The sequence below is a fragment of the Callorhinus ursinus genome, unplaced genomic scaffold (genome assembly GCF_003265705.2).
Source record: "Callorhinus ursinus isolate GAN/ISIS: 27379988/994484 unplaced genomic scaffold, GSC_fseal_2.0 scaffold25, whole genome shotgun sequence".
Taxonomy (NCBI): domain Eukaryota; kingdom Metazoa; phylum Chordata; class Mammalia; order Carnivora; family Otariidae; genus Callorhinus; species Callorhinus ursinus.
The window spans coordinates 504,786-523,891 of record NW_027397087.1 but is presented as its reverse complement, the minus strand read 5'-3'; the positions used below and the strand labels follow the sequence as shown (position 1 = coordinate 523,891).

The following is a 19,106-nucleotide window of genomic DNA, read 5'->3' as shown; positions in this document are numbered from 1 at the left end:
TTTTAATCTCTAATGAGGACAGAGCAAGAGGGAATAGGCTGAAAAGAGGTTCATGAGGAAGCCCGTTAAAATGTGCATATATATATATATGTGCATATATAGGGTTATGACAACAGAAGGGGAGGCTTTGACATCGGCATGATTTCTGTGCAGGAAAGAGCCCCATCTAGTCCACCTGGAAGTGAGGATTCATCCAGCAATGGCCAGGAGGACTGACCCTGGGAACCTCTGGGATCGTCCAATGGGCAGCCTGCAACCATTAATCCCTTTTGTTCCCAGCTGATACTATCAATGTAACAGCCTTATTTTTTTTTAAATAGATATAGATATATATTTAGATTTATATATAAAATAGTTTTTTACAAAAAAAAATACCCAAACAAACAAAAAACGAAAATCAACTTAAAAAAAAAACAAACACAACAACAATAACAAAAAAATCAAGCAGGAGCAGAAACGGGCTTGAGGCACACGGCAGGCTGGAGGCGAGCTGGGGAGGTCGAGGCGCTCAGTCGCCCTTCTGCTTGGGTGCTGGCACAGTCCCGTTGGCCAGAGACATGGGGTTGCCGGGGACTGAGGCCTGTGGTTTCAGGGAGGGGCGCAGGTAGGTGCTGAAGAGCTTCCCGTGGAGTGGGTCGTGGAGAGAGAAGGCCTGGAACTGACCTGGACAGGCAAGAGTGAGAAGGCAAAAGGCGAAAGGATCTAAGGAGGAGGGGAAGACGGTGGCCCTGTTCTTTTTTAGAATTGGTTATGTCCCGTCCCTCTCATCTCTCCCGGCTTCACTTCTCAAATCCAAGCTTCCGTCCTCACCTCTCAGAGGATGAACCCCCCCCCCCCCCCCCCCCCCCCGCCCCCCAGCCCTTGTCCCCTCCCAGCCCAGTGCTGATGGTGGCCCAAGCCCTCTTGGCAGAGAAGGCAGTGACTCACAGAGGGAGAGGCCTTGGTGGGGTCCCGCCTGGCACAGCTCAGCATGCAAAGTCGCAGCAGCAGGGCGGGGTGACCCCAGCAGCAGGTGCAGGATGGTGCTGAAGCCCTGTCTGTACAGCAGGCGGCCAGGCCCCTCTGCTTGCTCCTCGGCAAAGAGCTGACACAGAAAGGGACGCAAGTCAAGCCCTGTCTTCCTGCCATGGCCCCATACCGCCCTGCAGGTCTGCCTGACAGGTTCCTCCTCTTCCAAGAGTGCGGAGTACAGGCCCTCCCTGACTCCTTGCCACCCCCACTCAGCCCTTTGTGCAGAATTAAAAACTCACAGCTGCTGCCCTTGCCCTGTTCTCAGGCAGGTCTCAATGCTGGGGCCCTGGGGTGGATACTGAGCACCTACTATCTAGAAGCTGCTGGGAGCAGCACCCCACAGAAGCCTCTGGGTGGGATAGGCATGGCCACGCCCCCCCCACCTCCCTGATACCTCAAAGGCCAGGCGAGTCAGCTCGTCCAGGCTCCTGCCCCCATCCAGAGCTGCCAGGGCCAAGGCCACATCTCGAAAGTCCACCAAACCTTGGCCATCCTGGAGGGAGAAACCGGGGCAGGATGAGGGCCAATGTCCTCCCTCCTGCCGTGGGTTTTGGCTCCTCCCTCTTCTCAGCAGGCACAGGGATGACCCCTGTGTCTGCTTCCCTCAGAGCTGTGAGCTCTAAACTCCAGGATTCCCAGGATTTCTCTCAGGTCACGGGTTCGCTCGAGCTCTCTCCACGTCACCTGGTGACGAAGCTCTCCTGAAAGGGATCGCCTGTGAGTGTTAGGGACTCCCTCAGGAATGCTGAACTTACCATCAAATTTCTGATATACCCCATGCTGGAAAAACTGGTTCTCAGCTGACTCAGCCTATGCTGGAGAACTGGTCCAACAGACTAAAAGGGCCCACTGGTGTCATTTCTTACCAAAAAAACCTCAAGGAGGATGCCTGCCCGGGTGAAACCACGCTATTCCAGTTTTGGTTCTGCTCTGCTACAGGCTTTAGTGGAGAAGCTCCTTTCAGACACAGTCGGCCCCAATCTAAGAAATCAACACTCTCTGTCCCTTTAAAGGATGTTGAAAGCCATGATGTTAGGTATCTTAGACCAGGAAGAGCTCTTTGGGGTCAGTGGTGGTTGTTTGCAAACATTAAGAATCTTCTGGGATTATTATAATTCAACAGGAAAACTTGGTTAAGTTCCAGGAAATCTATGGAGTGCCAAAATTCTTGAGATAGTTCAGGAATCCCCTAGAGAAGCTATGGGTTATTTTTAAAAAGTACTGCAAAGATCTCTGAGTCTCAAACCCAACTAACCCGTCCCGTGTTCTCCGTATGTGATCTTCCCACCACTCGGAGGTGCCCCACAAGGTTATATGGTGCCCCCATCTTTGCTAATCTCTAAAGTGGCTTCAGAAACTTATGGACCTCACTGACCAATTATTTCTCCATTGTTCCTTCCCACAACAATGATAACATTGCTCTTCAGTGCACTGGATACTCTATATAAAAAACGAATCCCCCAGCGGATCTCAGGAGACGGCCATCCAACAACAGCTGTTAGAACATCCAGGGCAGGTTCCAAACTGGCCACCCATGTGGCCAATTGGATAGTACCCTTAAAGCCTGAGCACATCAGCCTGGAGGGCAAGGCCTGGGTTCTGACCTATGAGTCCTAGCTCCTTTACCTGCTGGAAGTAGCTGAAGGCTCCAGCCACCGTCCGGGGGTCCGAGAGCTGTAGCTGCCTGGCAAACTCTTCCTGACTGATCATTCGACTCCGGCCTGGCTCTGCCCCAGTGTCCACACGGCCAGGGGACAGCCTACAGCGCAATTGTTGAAGGCAGAGAGTTTACTCAGCTTCTTCCTGGACCTTGGCCCCAGCCCCAAGAGTCCCCAGCACAGGCATATCTGGTGTTTTTCTAAGATGGACTCTAACTCACAGTTCTTTGAGAGCCATTCCTCCTTTTCTCACTGGGCTTATTATATTTCTTTCCCTTTCTTTTTACCTCCTTCCTTTTACTCCATTATCTTAAAAAAAAAAAATCCTCTACCTTCCCACTTATTTTTTTAAGACTTTCTTTCCTTCTTCCCATTTCTCTTTTTTTTTTTCTTCTATCCGTAAGTGACACCCCATACCCTTACATTCGAGGTCACCTACCCAGCCTTCCGAAGCACCTTTCCCAGCTCCCAGAGCTGCGGCTCCAGTGAGACCTTCAGCCGGCCCACCACAATCACGGGCAAGCTCCCCACAAACTCACACTCAGTGGCTGGAATGCCCAGGGCCCTACAGGATGAAGAGCGATGGAATGGAGTGAGGCAACAAGGAAGAAGAGTCTTCTGAGGGTTCATTACCGAGTCTGGGCTGCTGAACAGGGAGGAGACCAGGCCCCTTCAACCACCCCCAGTCTCAGCTGTGCAGAGCCCATCCCATTGCCCACCCCCCCCATCTTTGCCTCAGAACCTCAGCCTTCCACCCACCCCTGTGCTTTCTATGTCCTGTGTATCTGCTCCAGGAAATATTTTTTGGGATACTCACTGCGCCATTACCCTCTGGACATTGTTGGCATAGAGGGTGGGGTTCCTGCTCTCCTCCGGGCTGGGGTGGTACACAGGGAGGAACTGAAACAAACAAACAAACACACACACACATACACACACACACACACACACGCACGCACGCACACACCTCATCAGGACCTCAATACTATGGGTGAGCACTCCCACCCTCTTTTCCCTTCAAGGGTCAGCTGATGCCCATTCCCCTCCTCACCCACAGTAGCGTTGGGGAGGGTGGGGAGGTGTCATACCTCCACGTCCACGATGCTGCAGGGCTGAGAGGCTGTGAGCCAGAGGACTTTCAGTCTAAGAGAAGAGAGATCTCAGATGCTCACCAATCCCTAAGTATGGGGCCTCCCACCCAATGAGAACAAAACAGGGAAACAGGCAGCCTCTTCTCTAGAGTTCCCTCAATCTGACAGTGAAGAAGGTCCGTTTGCCTTGTCTGGAGATTGGAAGATGGGCCAGGAAATCTCTGATGGGCTCTGCCCCCCACCCTCACCCCAGGAACACCAAGACTCACACTCCAGGGCCCCTCCATGCCCAGCTGGTGGTGTCCTAGAGATGAAGCAGAGGTAAGGGGAGAAAGGCATTACTCTTTTTCCCTGGAGCTTGGCCAATCCTCTTTGGGCAGAGGACCTGCCCCCACCCCCACCCCATGTGCACATCCCACGGCAACACTGTAAGTTTTCACTGATTTAGGGTGGATTTGGGCTCCCCCGCCTCCTCTCTTGGACTCAGACTCACCAGACTGTTGGGGTATCGGATGAGGACAGGTTGCACAGGAACCCCGGCAATGAAGGCTCCTGAATCCCATTTCCACCCCCACCCCCACCCCCCCCAGCCCGGGGTAGGTCAAGGGGGGAGCTAGGAGGCACCAAGTGTGCGGGTCTGGGACAGTTCTGAAATGATATCTGGTCTGGCTCCGTTTCATTTGTAATTTTCTTTCTGACTCCTAGAGACTTTTCAGTGTCAGCTAGGAAGCTCCCTGTCTCTCTTCCCTAGGATCCCTGCTCCACTTCTTGGGTTATTCCAGAGTCCCCCTCCAAATCTGGGGCTCCTTTTTCCTTCAGCCCTACCACCCACTATCATTTTATTCACCTGGTTTGAATTTAAGCAAAGCCTTCTTGTTGGAACAGGTGCCCTCAGGAAAGAATAGTACCTGGGGGGAAAAAAACCGGAGGGACCAGAATGAGGTGGGGTAGCCTGAAGGGAAGAGAGGAAAGAGAAGCCCCTTTGGGAGCACATAAAAGGTGAGCTCTTGAGACTCTTACCCACCTGGGGCCACTTGCCTCCTGAGGTAGCCCGCCTTCGGACCTCCTCCACCACTCTGCGCCGAGAAGCCGGGTCATGCCGAGATACTAGGATGGCTTGGTTGAAGCGAAGAAGGGCTGGGGTCCAGAGAGGATACAAGGAGTCACTTGGTTCCTACCCAGGGGCATTAATATCCGCAGCCTCCCCTTCAACAGTAGGAGATGCTTCGCAGTGATCTCTCTGCCCTGAGGACCCTCCTTTTACTATATGTTGGTCCTTTTAAGCAAGTGATCAGAGGTCCTTCCAACACCTCTAAGCACCAGCCCTCAGAATCTAAGGGGTTGGTTCACAAACAGTATCCATTTGCATCTCATTTGCCAGCAACCGCTGATTTCCCTTCTAACCTCTCCCTTCCCCCTTGAGGCCAGTTCTTCTCTCCAGAGCATCCTCGATTCCTGCCTTTTTTGCTCAGAGTTGTCATCTCTCCCCTTCACCCCTTTTATGCTCTCACCTCCAATGACAGGCACGGAAAGGTTCTCGGCTCGGGACACAACCTTGGGCAGGTCACAGGGCAGCAGAACAATGGGGTCAAAGAAAGTAGAGTGGGGAGCAGCAACAAGGACAGGGGCTTGAAGGCGAGAGGCCCGCTGTCCCCGAACGCGAATTCGAAGGAAGCCCAGCAGGAAAAAGAGCAGGCGGCTGAGGCCCAGCACCCCGTTGTGGCACACAGTCCTGCAGGACAAGGCTGGGCATCAGCAGAGGCGGTGATTCTGTCCCTCACTCACCGTCCCCCCCCCCCCAGGCTTAGGCACCCAGAAAAGCCGCTGCCTTTCTCTTGTCCTCTATCCCTCTGCCGAGGGGCTGAAGTCTGCCTCCTTTGGGACATATCAGGGTGCATCACTTTGAGCTAAGGTCCTGGGTACCAGGTCTGGGCCTGGCGGACTCATCTCACCTACCTAGGCTGGACAGCAGAGCTTCAGAACCCTCCCTCCGTTTCTTCTCAAAGAGGGAGCAGAATGGGTAACAGGGAAGAGAAGTGAGAAGTAGGGTCTCTGGGGGCTGACCCCCCACTTACTTCCTCCATCCTGTGATTGGCTCCTGAAGCTGCGCCTCCGTAAGACCAGCTACTTGCAGCCAAGCAAAGGGCCAGAGGAGAAAGAGGACAATGAAGGCCAGAAGCACTCGGATGGGGGCCAACAGTGCCCCCAGGAGGCAGAGCTGCAGAGGGTGGGAGAAAACACCACTTCAGGACTGGGAGACACTCTCCATTGCTTCGCTTCTCCCACAAGCATGAAGCAGAGAGCCATCACGCCCTGTGGATCAGGAGACAGGTGGTGTGGGAACAGAAGACGGGGCCGGAATCCAAGGGGGAGATGAAGATACCAATAAAGGCGAGAGGATAAAGGATTAATAGGATCAGGGACCTCATTATTAGGATCGGACCTGATTTTTTTTAATCATAAAACGCATCTGTCACTTGGTAAGGCTGTTAAGAGCTTTTAATGATAACCCCCGTGGAGGCGCCCAGCACAGTGCTTGATGGAGAGTAGGCTGGAGATAGTCCCTCCCCCACCTCGCATTCCATAAATAGCTCCTACGTCCAAGAGAAACCAGGTGCATAGTTCTTTCTACTTTGGCCCTGGGAGGTGGTAGAGAGTTGGAACACACAGAGGTCTACTTTTTAGGTCCAGGCCAGCCTAGTTCCACTCAACAGCACTCCCCTAGGCCTGGGGGGTGGGGTGGGGGTAGGGGAGAAGAGCGTGGCCCTACTCCGCAGGGTAGGGGTTGCCAGGAGTCAGGGTGACTCCTAGGGATGCCCTGGGGAGAGTGCAGGTAAACAAACTGAGCCCCACGAGCCAGCCTCAGGGGCAGTGAGGGTGGCAGAAACCTTGGACACTCCCTTCCCCACTTCCCCTAGGCTAGTGCGGCTCTCCACTTCCTGTAGCCAGCCCCCTTCTCAGCCTCCCTACCCCCCACCAGGAGGTGCTGCAGTGCGGGGAGGGGGGGGAGCGGAAAGAGGGGGGTGTTGGATTGGCACAGGGGCGCAGGCTATGGGTCTAGAGACGTCTTCCCTCTGATTCAAAGCCTCACAGAAGCACTCAGCACGCCCCTGCCCCCACCCCCGGCTTTCCGTAGCCTCCACCTCCATCCTAGTTCATCGGTCTCCGCAGGATGTAAACCGCATTTCCCAGTATCTTCCATCTCCCCTACCCCTGGGTCTCCTGCGGTCCTCTATCCTCAGCTAGTCAATTCTTCCACACCTTCGAGCTATCCATCGCCCAAGCCCGCGCCCTCTCCAAGGACTTCTCGCCCACCCCTGCCGCCCCCACGTGCGCTCCCCCGGACACCCTCCCCGCAAGCCTCTCGCCCACCTCTTTTCCGGATCCCCATCCCCATCTTTGCCTGGGCTCTAAACGGCCTCCTTTTCCTATGCCCACGAGTCCTCCCGACGCCCCCCGCTCACACTTTACCTTAATCCTCTGGAGGCGGGAGAGATGTAACTCATGCACGAAGGGGTTGGGGGGCGCTGGGGACCCGGGGGTGGGGTCGAGGGGGGCCCAGTCCCCCGGACTTCCCTGGTTCATAGCGGCGGAAGAAGGTGGGAGCGAGGGCGCCCCGGCCCCGACCCCGGGCCCCGCTCTGCAGAGCAGCGCCTGCGGCTGCAGCGCTCCGGCCGGGGCCCCGCCTGGTGCCGGGCGCCGAGGGGCGGGGAGCAGGCGGCGCGGCCCGGCCCGCGTTGTCAGGGAGCCGGCCGAGGGGCGGGGCTTCCAGCGCCCGGGCGCCCCTGCACCGCCGCGCTCGCGGCGCTCGCCGCAGCCCCTCCGGCCATTGTTCGGCAGCGGCCGGATGCTGGGGCGCGCTGACCCCGGGCCTGGCCCTCCGGGCGTTCCTTTCGGAACACCGGGCCGCCGCTTCCCCGCAGGCCTCCGGCTCGGAGCGGACTTGAGGCCGCGAGGTGGGCGCGGAGCTGAGAGCGTCCTTCGACCCCGTCCGGGGGTCGAGGTCACCCTGCGAGCGCAGATCGGGGCCCTCGGGCGGCTGGGAATGGAGGAGCGGTGCGCGGTGCGCCGAGGCCCGCAACTCGGGGGCGAGTGGGGCCCCGCTCTCCCCGCGTGCTCGCGGGCCCCAGGCACCCCTCCTCGCAGGCCGACCACCTTCCCTTCTTGGTCGCGACGACGCCATCGCGGGAGGACTTGGGGCGCTCGTGCCCTCTGGCGGCCGTGTTGTGCCTCACACCGCTCCGCATCCGCGTCCTGCGGGTGCTAAACAGGATCTCCTGTTCGGCGGCGTGCACCTGGCGGCGGCCTGGCGCCAGCCGCCCTTGACACGCTGGCCCGTGTGCTTCCTGTGAGCCCGGCAAGGCCTGGCTGGGGAGTGGCAGTGGAAACCAGGAAGGCCGGGCGACCGCAGAGGCAGCTTTCTTTTCACTCCTAGTCTCTTTTTCTCCGTCGGCCCCTCTTCTGTCTCTGTGCCCTTCACGCCCAGGCTCCAGACCGTCCTAGAAAACTCGTGAAGTGGTCAGCACCTGGTTGTCAGGCGATGGCGAGGTCAGAGAAGTTGTCCACAGCTAGTAACACAATCAGAAAGACGATACCCACGACAAAAAGGGAATGAGAGCCTCCCTGCTGTGGAAAGAAGCTGCCTTCAGTTCACCTCGTTTTCTCTCTCTCTCTCTTTTTTTTTAACCTCGTTTTCTCTCTTAAGCATTCCTGTCAGTCACTATTTCCTGAGGGCAGTGGGGACAATGGCAGATCAACGGGCTGCTGGATCATTGCACACCGTTAATCTTTCACTGGAAGGGGGAGCAGGCAAAAAAAGCCAGAAGTCACTCTGCTTCCGTCTAGATCCTCTTCTCTCCCTCCCTGCCCCATAATTTACTCACTTAATTCCTACCTGTATTCTTGAGAGCATCAGCATTCTCAGAGAAACAAAGGCATATCCTAGTCGATTTGTTTATTTCTTAAACGTTCTTAGAAGAGATTCAGTAACCCATTTACCTATTAAAAATTTTTAAAGATCATTTCCAGCCTTATCAATTACTGACATACATGTAAGTTGAAGGTGTCTAATGTGATGGATGATTAGATACATGTACATCTACCTCCTATTTAGGGGAGAGCGGGTTTCTATATGTCTATCTTTCCAAGGTAGTTAAAATATTTTTATAATTTCTTTATCTTCAATTAAGGCAATCCATTAAATTCATAGTTACACATGGCTTGCTTTTTATGCCTCTAATATTTTAACATAAATTATCTATAACCATACCAGGAGGAGTTATTAAGCTTAGAACTCAAACCCATATGGGGCGCCTGGGTGGCTCAGTCGATAAGCGTCTGCCTTCGGCTGGGGTCATGATCCCAGGGTCCTGGGATCCAGCCTGACATCAGGCTCCTGGCTCAGCAGGAAGCCTGCTTCTCCCTCTCCCACTCCCCCTGCCTGTGTTCCCTCTATCGCTGTGTCTCTCTCTGCCACATACATAAATAAAATCTTAAAAAAAAAAACCTCAAACCCATAGAGTAATAATGATTATATGCAAATTATTATGTAATTAAATTAAGCATAACCACATATTATCAATGATGTACAGAGAAAATTTTGTTACTAATTTCTGATTCTGTGGAATTGATGAAAACCCTTAGGCAATGTGTCTGGTGTGGAGATTCTTCCATCATTTGTTCTGTTCACCTGCTATGTCTCTTGCAATGGTCTTGCTCCCTGCTACTCTCTGACATGCTGTTACTTTGTTGTTTCAGATTTCTTATCACTGATTGCAGAGCAATCTCGGTATTTGTGGCAGTTTTTAGCATCTTAAATAAATCCTCATTAACTTTTTGCAAAAATGTTCTGCCAATGTGCTTGCTGCTAGCTGCTAATTCTATTAGGGGCTAATTGCCAAGGTATGGTTTCTTGGTTTTTGCCCCTCTGCTCTCTGCCTTTTTTTAATTTAGACGCTCTGGTATAATTCATTCTGTCAGCGCTGGACTGACGGGCTAGAGGTTTCATACTTTGTCTTTTTTGTAAACTCTTTGATTGGTCCGTTCTCCCTGTTTCTCCTTAACAGAACCCTAATTTAGTTCAAGTAGCTAGCTGCCTCATACACCCATTTGCCTCAGGGGCAGCCAGGTTGGGTGGAACCTATCTGAGGAAGTCCTTTTCTCCTGGTCAGTGACTGATTTGAAATGGGTGTGTGACTCTGGACAATGGGACATGAATGAAAATCTGAGGAACTTCTGGGAAGTTTCCTTACTCTTCCTGAAAGTGCCTTACAAACGAACTCGCTAGCTTTGTATGCTGTGGGTGTTTCTGAATGTGACAGCTATGACTATTGGAACCATCTTGCAACTATCTGAAGATCAAGCATCATTTAGGATAGAGTAGTGAGATGCAAAGAATCTGGGTCTTTGATGATGGAATTGAGCCTCTGAACAAGTCAAATTGAAGTCTGAAGTACTTCTGGCCTGCCTGTTATATGAGAAAATAAATTTCTTTGCTCGTTAAGCCAGTTTAAGTCAGAGATTCTGCTATGTGCAGAAAACCACTTTGGTTTTCTGTTGCTGTATAACACTTGCCTTAAAATTAGCAGCTTATAACAGCCCCTATTTATTATCACAGTTTCTCCAGATCAGAAGTCCAGCTTAGCTAGGTCCTCTGCTTAGGGTCTCACAAGGCTGAAGTGAAGGAGTTGTGAGGGCCATATTCTCTTCTGGTGGCTTGACTAGGGAAGGATCTTCTTCCAAGCCTCCTTAGTTGTTGGCAGAATTCATTTCCTTGAGGCTGGAGAATTTATGGTAGCTTGATTTTACCACCAGCACCAGAGACAGTCTAACCTCCAGACTCTCTTTTACAGGACTCACCTGATTAGGCCAGGCCCACCCAGGAAAATACCACTTTTGATTAACTCAAAGTCAACTAATTAGGGACCAGGCATGTGGCTATGTATATAATGTGAGTTCTATTATTTATTCAGCTTGCGGATAATATTTGGCCGTTTTATTGATTTCTAGGCCCCTGGGAATTACTCCATGCAGTAGCGTACTTAGCATATTTGACCCTTTGGGGGAGACCTCATGCCAAAGAGCTTGTGTTCTCTCTCTCTGACATGTGGGCATACAGTGAAAAGGCTGACATCTGCAAGCCAGGAAGAAAAGACCTCACTATAAACAGACCATGATCTCAGACTCCCAGCCTCCAAAGCTGTGAGAAAATAAATTTCTGTTTCTCAAGCCACCCATGGTATTTTGTCAGCTGACTGAGACACTATCACTATGCTATCATTGTTTATGTCAAATCTGTTTAAATGTAGGGATATGGAGTACCACAGAGGCTGGAGACACGAAGGAGGCCTGAAGTAGTCCGGAATGATTCTGGACCTTTGCAGACTTTCTAAATGAATGGGAATAGCTACTGAATCTGCTTGTGTCTGGGGGCAGTTGTACAACTGAGAGTCCTTTGAGTTAAATTCCATGCAGATTACAATGTTTATTAAAGGACCAGTAATAAAAATGTCCAACTCGAAGCTTAAATAAATATTATTAAAACTCAAAAGTAACCATAGCAATTGTTTAAAACTTGGACTCATAGGATATTTTGTTTGGAGGAGTATTTGATCACTGGCATTGTTCAGAATTGCTGATGCATAGTGATAATAAAATGCTGACTGATTTCTAGCCCATTTAATTACTGTTTTTATATTCTCTATGGACAACACACACTTTTATTGCCCTGTACCTGGGGCTGACCCCTTCATCAACCTGTCCTTGGTACCCTGCTGACTCCATGATCTCTTAGGTGCTTGCTTCATAGGTTGGAAACCATTGGTCTACCTTGGGAGACTAGGAAGATTTGGGGTTGACATGATTTACACATATTAATTGGGAGGCACCAGCCAGATCCAAGTGAGATTGTCTAGTAGGCCTTTAAAAATGTGGATCTGGAGCTTGGGGATGGAGATAAAGATTCTGGAGAAGTCTGTGCATGTGGTAGTAAAATAAAAAATCAGGAATGTGTTTCCCACATGCTTTTGGGATCAAATGTATTTCTATTTGTTTCAGAGGTGCCTTAAGGCAGGAGGGAATTCTGACAAACCATCCTGTCTGTTTTCAACTTAATGAAAAAAAAAGTTTATTGAGCAATCCCTATGTACCAGGCACCATAGTAAGTGCTGAGAATATATATATATATATATACCCACCCACACATACAAGGTGAGTTGGACATAGTCTCTGTTATGGTTGTGGAACTTGAATTCCAGCTTCTTCATTCCATCTTATTCTTGAGCCAGGATTGATATTGGACCATTTTTATGAAATCTCAATAAGCAAGAAGTTAACTTAATACTAAGCCAGATTCTTTTTGGGGGAGCTAAGAGGCTGGACTTCTCCTTGGTAGGGTTAGCATAGATTTTATGCCTTCATTCTAGGTTTACCAAGGATGTCCTTGGGGGAATTAGAGATTAGGGGGAAAAAAAATCACAGTTAAACATATTCAAAAATACACAAGGTAGGTTTGAGATGAGAAAAAAGTTTTTTTTATTAAAGATTTTTATTTATTTATTTGACAGAGAGAGAGAGAGAGAGAGATCGAGAGCAGGAACACAAGCAGGGGGAGTGGGAGAGGGAGAAGCAGGCTTCCTGCTGAGGCTTGATCTCGGGACCCTGGGACCATGACCCTAGCTGAAGGCAGACACTTAACTACTGAGCCACCCATGTGCCCCGAGGAAAAAAGTTTTAAAAGGGGAATTTACTGCTTAAGGACATATGTGAGCAAGGAAGGAGGGGGCAATTCCTTCTCTGTGGCCCTCAGTGTACCATAATGCTGAATGTAGCTATGTTTAATAAATGTTTTCTGGTGTTTGAGAGTCTCATTTACAAAACAAAAGATAAAAACAACACCCCCAACACAAACAAACAAAAAAACAATAGCTGTTGTAGATCTCAGATGTCCCCTGTTCCTTTGTGAGTTCCTCAAGTCCAGGGGCATGGAATAATGGCTATTAATCACAGTACCCGAGTCACTGCTCTGAGATCTGCATTCTCAGTGTTCTTTATAGAATACTAGGCTACTAAATAAAAGAACGTCTTTGGTATTTATGAAGACACCACTACTGTCTGAGTTATTTCTTCCAGCTTTGGTATTAGATTTGCACTAATCCTTCCTGGGAATAATGGTATGAGTTTGAGTTGTTAGAGTGAGGTCAGTACAGAATAAAGTAAACAGCCTTGAATTTGGCACCACAACGTATAGTTCATGGGACTATTGTTCAGTAACTCCTTTGCTTGGGGCACATACCCACCCACCCTCCCCATGTCCCCTGTCTAATGTTAGCTATTCTACAGCCATTCCCTCTTCCCTCTTTATCCTGAGCTCTCCCCTTTTCTGGAGGCAACTAAAGAGTTCTGTTTCCTGCCTTTTTCTTTCCTCAGAAATACCATTTAAGTTTTGATGAACAATCCAAGAACAAGCCATGAAGTGTGGGAGAGAACTAGATCAGGGACTGTGTGTGGAGGTGGGGAGGAGTGGAGGTGGTGGTGGTGGGATGTACAAAGAGGCAAAGCAGAGCATGTGTTCAGGTATTAGTCATGTGCTTGGGGTCTAGCACAGTTCCTGGTGGGAAGTAAGTGCCTTCATCATTGTTGGCTAAATGCAAAGTAACATATTGCTTTTTCTTGCCATATTTCTTAAATTCTCTTTTCGCCCACAATCAGAACACACAAAATAGGGTATAAACAAAATCAAAGAATTAGAACTAGGGAAAAGATCAGTGAGAATAAACAAGACACTATATTCATTTCCTCTGGTTAGTTTCAAAATGGACTTTATTGAGGTCTATTTTACACTGTAATTTTTTTCTTACCTTTTTATTTTGAAACAATTATCAGTTCACAGGAAGTTTCAAAAATAGTACAGAGAGGTCCATATACCCTTCTCCCAGCTTCCCCCAATGGTTGCAGTGTATATGACTAGTACAATACCCAAACTAGGAAATTGGCATTGGTAGAATGTGTGTATATAGTTCCATGCCGTTATATCTCATGTGTAGATTCAGGTAGCCACCACAACGATCAAGAGGCAGAACTAGTCCATCATCACAAAGGTCTCCTTGTGTTACCTCTTTTGAGTTACACCTGCCCCTCTCCTCCCCACCATTCCTCATTCCTGGCAACCGCTAACAGTTTTCCATCACTGCAATTTTGTCACATGGAGAATGTTATATAAGTGTGATCATACAGCATGTGACTTTTTAAGAAAAAAACTTTTCAGAGGGGCGCCTGGGTGGCTCAGTCGGTTGACTGAGTGCCTTCGGCTCAGGTCATGATCTCAGGGTCCTGGGATCGAGCCCCACATTGGGCTTCTCCCTCTGCCATTCCCCTTGCTTGTGCTCTCTCTCTCTGTCAAATAAATAAATAAAATCTTAAAAAAAAATAAAACCTTTTCAGATTGGCATCTTTCACCTAATGTAATGCTCCTGTGATCCATCCAAGTTATATGTCTCATGATTTATTCCTATTTATCCCTGATTAGTATTCCATGCAGTGGGTGTAGCAGTCTATCGAGCCATTCACTTATTGAGGGACATTTTGGTTGTTTTCAGCCTTTGGCTATTACAAAGAAAGCTGTGATGAGCATTTATGCACAGGTTTCTCTGGGTTAAATACCTTGGAGTTTGACTACTGGGTTGTATAGTAACTGCATATTTAGTTTTATAAGAAACTATCAAACTACGGCCGTCCATTGTACAGTTGTACCAGCAAGGTGTGAGAGGTCCAGATACCCCACATTCTCAACAGCATTTGATGTAGTTACTACTTTTAAAATTTTAGCTGTTTTAATAGCCGTGTGGTTATATCTCATTTTGGTCTTAATTTGCAGTCCTATAATGGCTAGTGATGTTGAACATCTTTTTTGTCAATGGTTTTTAATCTTTCTTCAAAGACTTCTTCCTCTTAACCATGATACCAACTGAGACCACATATTAGTGTTCATGCTTGATCCTAATTAATATCCTTCCCTCCCTTTACTCTCTGTGGGAGGGTGCTTACTTTTTGTAAAAATCTCCATGTTCCCCTGTGCTCTAGTATTGCCTGGGGTGAACACTAATAAGGCTATTTATGACAAAGTATTTTTTGAATAGAAGCCCTGTGTTTGGAGACATTGCCCACAGGTGACAAAAATGCTGCATTAAAGTCATTTATTTGCATTCTGAATACATTATCTCTAGAACGTTTTTACCCTACAGTTGGATTTTATTTATTTATTTAATCTATGTATTTATTTTTAAGATTTTATTATTTTTTTTAAAGATTTTATTTATTTACTTGAGAAAGAGGGAGAGAGCACAAGCAGGGGGAGCGGCAGAGGGAGAGGGAGAAGCCCTGCTGAGCAGGGAGCCCGACGTGGGGCTTGATCCCAAGACCCTGGAATCATTATCTGAGCCAGACGCTTAACAGACTGAGCCACCCAGGCACCCCTTAAGATTTTATTTTTAAGTAATCTCCACACCCAATGTGGGGTTTGAACTCACAACCCCAAGACCAAGAGTTGCATGCTTTACTAACTGAGCCAGCCACGCACCCCTATCATTGGATTTTTGAGTTTATTTTATATCTTGGGGAACAAATTGGCCTTGCTCAGAAGCTTTGTAATGTAATACTCAGGAGTTAGGCTCATTTTCTTTCTTTTTTTTTTAAGATTTTATTTTTTTATTTATTTGACAGAGAGAGACACAGCAAGAGAGGGAACACAAGCAGGGGGAGTGGGAGAGGGAGAAGCAGGCTTCCCGTGGAGCAGGGAGCCCGATGCGGGGCTCCATCTCAGGACCCTGGGATCATGACCTGAACTGAAGGCAAACGCTTAACGACTGAGCCACCCAGGCGCCCCTAAGGCTCTATTTTCAAATCAATATAGATTTTAATTCCTGGTTTTGCCATTTCTGAACTTCGTAATCTTGGACGAGTTATTTAAACTAAGCATTAGTTTTCTCTTATACAAGATGAGAATAATAATGGCAATTACCTTATAGGGTTTTTATGAAGACTATCTGTGTGTTTCAGTTATCTATTGTGTTACATGTCATCCCAAAGCTTGGTGGCTTCAAATGAGAATTATTTAATATTTCTCATGATTCTGTGGGTTGACTGGTTCTATAGACTGAATGTTTGTGTCCCTCTGAAAATTCATATGTTGAAGCATATGTGATGGTGTTAGGAGTGGGGCCTTTGAGAAGTGATTGTGTCAGGAGGATGGAACCCTCATGAATGGGATCAGTGCCCTTATAAAAGAGATCCTGGGGAGCTCTTTTGCTGCTTCCAGCAACTGAGGACACAGTAAGAAGGTGGCTGTCTATGATCCAGGGAGCAGGTTCTTTCTTATCAGATGCTGAATCTGCCAGTGACTTGATCTTGGACTTCCCAGCCTCCAGAACTGTTATATCTCTTTAGCTTTTCTTCTTAATGACACACGTTTCCTTCCTAAAAAGTCCAGGCCAACCATCTTATAAAATTCCCAGATGCTTAATTTGTTTATTTCTTCATGCTACCATATCACTTGTTTTTTCTCTCCCCTGTATTTCCTCTATACAGGATTGAAGGTTTAGAGACTTGATTAGATTCAGCTTAAACAACTTTGGTGAGAATGTATCATACTTAGTGCTATGTATTTGCTATTGCATTTCCTAAGGAAACAACAATGCCAGGTTGTTCCACCACTAGTGAGGGCTAAGGTGGTGAATACCAGATCTCTCCACTGAATGGCACATATTTTCATCTTTAGTGATTAGTAACTAATCTGTATGGTTTTAGATTATTTAGCTATTGCTGCATAACAAACCATCCCAAAACTGAGTGGCTTAAAATAATGATTTATTTAGTTCAGGATTCTGAGGGTTGGCCATTTAAGTTGACTTTGTTTATTTATTTACTTTATTTAATTTTTTTAAGATTTTATTTATTCATGAGAGAGAGAGAGAGAGAGAGAGAGAGCACACATGCAGGGGGAGGGGCAGAGGGAGAGGGAGAAGCAGACTCCCCAGGGGGAGCAGAGAGCCTGACACAGGACTTGATCCCAGGACCCTGGGATCATGACCTGACAGACGCTTAACCAACTCAGCCGACCAGGCTCCCCTTAAGTTGAGTTTGGAGGGCAGTTCTGGTTTCAGCTGGACTTCCTCATGCATCTACGGTCAGCAGCGGATGGGCTAGGTGGCTTTGCTGCTGGATGTTGACTCACTTTTGCCTGTGGCACCTCGAATCTCCTCAGCAGGCTAACCTGGGCTTATTTTCATGACAATGGTAAGATTCCAAGGGAGCAAGGGGAAGTGCATGAGGTCTAGGTTAGGAACTGACACTGTCATTTCTTCCATATTCCATAGGTCAAAACAAATCACAAGGCCAGTTGGGATTCATGGGGTAGAGAGAAATAGGCTCCATCTCTTGATAGGGGAGCTACAAAGTCACATTGCAAAAGACATCGCTAGAGAGGGGAGAAGAAGTGAGACCATTCTTCACAATTAGTCTACAACAGGCATCATGTTGCCTATCAATCTCTCCTGATGATTTTGGCATCCATTGATGATTCTCACCTGAGTCAATTATCACATTGTGGTGACATAAGGGTAATTTCTTTTTCTTCTCTCTTTTTATTGAAATGTACTTGAGACACAATACTGTAAAAAGGGTGATTTCTTAATTCAACCATTCTCCTATATTTTCTAGATAGCATTCATCTGTAAAAAGAGCCTTCCTGAACATAAAAAAAAAATCCCAAACCCAAACAATGGGTAGAGGGCCTGAATAGACATATTTCCAAAAAGACACATGAAGGGGTGTTCGACATCACTAACATCAGGGAAATGCAAATTATGACCACAGTGAGATATATCACCTTATACTTGTCAGAATGCCTAGTATCAAAATGAAGGGTGGGAAATCGGAGGGGGAGATGAACCATGAGAGACTATGGACTCTGAGAAACAAACTGAGGTTTCTAGAGGGGAGGGGTGTGGGGGAATGGGTTAGCCTGGTGATGGGTATTAAAGAGGGCACGTACTGCATGGAGCACTGGGTGTTATATGCAAACAATGAATCATGAACACTACATCAAAAACTAATGAGGTAGTGTATGGTGATTAACATAACATAATAAAAAAATAAATAGTAAAAAAAAAAGGCAAGAAATAACAAGCATTGGCGAGGATGTGGAGAAAAAGGAACACTTGTGTACTGTTGGTGGGAATGTATATTGGTGCAGCCACTGTGGAAGACATTATGGAGTTTCCTCAAAAAACTAAAAATAGGAATACCATACAATCCAGTAATTCCACTATTGGGTATTTATCCACAGAAAACACTAATTGGAAAACTTCTATGTGCCCCTAAATGTTTATTGCAGCATTATTTACAGTAGCCAAGATATGGAAACAACCTAAGTGTCCACTGATAGATGAATGAATAAAGAAGATTTTGTATATATACATGTGTACACACACACACACACACACACACACACACACACACACACCCCACACTGGAATATTATGCAGCTATAAAAAGGGATGAGATCATGCCATTTGTGACAACATGGATAGACCTAAAGAGCATGATCCTAAGTAAAATAAATCAGACTGAGAAAGACAAATACCATATGATTTCACTTATATGTGGAATCTAAAAATAAAACAAAAGAAATGAATAAAGAAACAAAAAAATGAACAAAAAAACCCTACACTCTTAAATACAAGGAACACATTCATGGATGCTATAAGGGAGGGGTGTGGAGGGTAAAATAGGTAAAGGAGATTGGGAGATACAGGTGTCCAATTATGGAGTGAATAGTCATGGGAATAAAAAGCACAGCATAAGGACTGTAGTCAATGATGTAGTAGTTGTGCAGTGACAGGTGTTAGCTACACTTGTGGTGACCATAGCATAATGTATAAACTTGCCAAATCACTATGTTGTACACCTGAAATTAATGTGACATTGTGTCAACTATATTCAAATAAAAAGATTAAAAAAAGAGTAACTACAACACACACAATCTTCCTTTATTCTTCTTTTTTATTATTTTATTATTTAATTTTTTATTATTATAGGCAACATTTTAATAATTACGTAAAATATAAATATATATTATATAATATATATAATATATTTATATTACATATAAAATTATGTAAAAATATATGCTCACAAAAATTCAAACAATATAGAATCATGCAAAATAGGAATAAAAAAATCTGTAGTCCTGCTTTCTAGAGGGACCCATTATTACAATTTTGTACATATTGTCTCATATATAAACATACATATAATACATATATGAAACAAAAATGAGATCTTACTTCAC

General features: G+C 47.1%; 1 protein-coding gene across 1 annotated transcript; it reads right to left on the bottom strand.

Annotated features, from left to right (window-relative positions):
* Positions 1-329: 329 nt before the first annotated feature.
* LPCAT4 (lysophosphatidylcholine acyltransferase 4) lies at positions 330-7,465 on the bottom strand. The gene is made up of 14 exons (XM_025884447.2): positions 7,232-7,465; positions 5,836-5,978; positions 5,272-5,492; positions 4,785-4,897; positions 4,608-4,668; positions 4,254-4,312; positions 4,030-4,064; positions 3,758-3,812; positions 3,487-3,569; positions 3,109-3,234; positions 2,638-2,770; positions 1,406-1,504; positions 928-1,084; positions 330-663 (listed from the first exon to the last, which is right to left on the bottom strand). The coding sequence occupies exons 1-14, from the start codon at positions 7,343-7,345 to the stop codon at positions 509-511; spliced, it is 1,554 nt and encodes a 517-aa protein (XP_025740232.1). The 5' UTR covers positions 7,346-7,465; the 3' UTR covers positions 330-508.
* Between the last annotated feature and the right edge of the window lie 11,641 nt (positions 7,466-19,106).

Bases quoted from the DNA above. Each gene is read 5' to 3' on its own strand.
- LPCAT4 (XM_025884447.2), bottom strand. From the start codon at position 7,345: ATGAACCAGGGAAGTCCGGGGGACTGGGCCCCCCTCGACCCCACCCCC. The intron at 4,898-5,271 runs GTGAGAGCATAA...TCTGGACCCCAG, and splicing joins TTCCGTGCCTGTCATTGGAG to CCCTTCTTCGCTTCAACCAA. The intron at 4,669-4,784 runs GTGGGTAAGAGT...TTTTCCCCCCAG, and splicing joins CAGGAGGCAAGTGGCCCCAG to GTACTATTCTTTCCTGAGGG.